At 39.8% G+C, this 1,338-nt stretch overlaps 1 protein-coding gene across 1 annotated transcript in view; it reads right to left on the bottom strand.

The window, feature by feature from the left end:
- Nucleotides 1-525: 525 nt before the first annotated feature.
- Nucleotides 526-1,338, bottom strand: part of LOC311109953 (lipopolysaccharide-responsive and beige-like anchor protein) — a gene marked incomplete at its 3' end in the record, with an annotated part of 160,036 nt that continues 159,223 nt past the window's right edge. Inside the window, exon 23 of the mRNA XM_084188470.1 lies at nt 526-546. Coding sequence (XP_084044596.1) covers nt 526-546 — 21 coding nt within the window. The remainder of the gene's footprint in view (nt 547-1,338) is intronic.

The raw sequence follows: 1,338 nt of genomic DNA, 5'->3' as shown, positions 1-1,338 counted from the left end.
TAAATGATTGGGAGTATTTAACTTCAGCTAAAACATCAAATCGCGAATATTGCTTTCTACACTGTAGAATATAACAGTAAATACACAGCATCTTATTTATTCATGAGACCTTTAAAAAAAAATTTTTTGTATAGATATATTGTATATTAAAGAATCGTTTTGCAGAAACATTACCCTTTAAATTAGCTGGGAGCAGATGTGAATACACTTGTTAAAAGTCATAGGCTTGTCCAATTGACATCAGTCCTATGCAGTACAAAATCAACCCAAAGTGACTGTTTATTTGTAAGTAACACCTGGTGTATTTAGGGTTGTGTGTCGCCCCGAGTTATTGTTGTAGCACGTTTCACAAGGCCACAATCACACAGTGCTCTGTAGTTTCACTTTACAACACTGCCATACCAGCCGCTGTGCAAAAAAGTGTATGTGTGTAAAGGAATTGATCATTCTGTTCAGTACCGGACAGCTTGTACTTGCCTTTTCCCATAATTACACAAGATTAATGCTATTGCTGCTTAGCTCTGTTTACAGTGCCCCAGCACTAATCTAAAAACAGCACCACACACACACATATAGAGGGTCCCATGCAGTCTTTGAATTGGATAGGTGCGCGGGCACTAGCCATCCAGATACATGCATCTGCTATAAATAAATAAAAAAGCTGGAGAAACTCAATTGCAATTTTATTGTCCGGTTTGATAGATTTCCTGCCACCTCTGTAGCAGCAGGGCTGTTTGTCACTGTTGCTCTCTCCTCCCACGGCTGCAGGGGGTGTGTGTGTGTGTGTGTGTGTGGCTGCGGAGCTGTGTGTGTGTGTGTGTGTGGCTGCGGAGCTGTGTGTGTGTGTGTGTGTGTGGCTGCGGAGCTGTGTGTGTGTGTACCACTCTCTCCCTTTAGCACACATACATTTTCTCCTCCTTTGCTCTGAGGTTTCTAGAAACCGTATTCTGAACGCATTGAATATTCATCCTTAGCTGCACCTCAACAATCAGAGAAACAAGGCCTCATCAATTTAACCAGCCCACTGGGGGCATCCTGATAAATACACCTTCATAAATATCTACATACTGTATGCACACGTTCTCCTATGCATCCAAGTCTCTATCCATTTTATTATTCATTGATTTGTAATTTGGAACACATTGTGTACATACCGCAAGTTAAAGGACGTGCCTCTGTTTCTTAGGTGAATTTTATGAAAATTGCATGAATTCATTTCCCACAAAAATAACGTTGTTTTTAAGTCACAGGATTTGTGATTACAATATTACATTTACACTGAATCATGTATCACTGATTTATTAGTTACATTAAATACAATTAAATGACCTCTGCCAG

The sequence above is a fragment of the Coregonus lavaretus genome (assembly GCF_964263955.1).
Source record: "Coregonus lavaretus genome assembly, contig: SUPER_35_unloc_1, whole genome shotgun sequence".
Classification (NCBI taxonomy): domain Eukaryota; kingdom Metazoa; phylum Chordata; class Actinopteri; order Salmoniformes; family Salmonidae; genus Coregonus; species Coregonus lavaretus.
The sequence above is the reverse complement of the archived record's forward strand: the minus strand, read 5'-3'. Positions and strand labels throughout refer to the sequence as shown.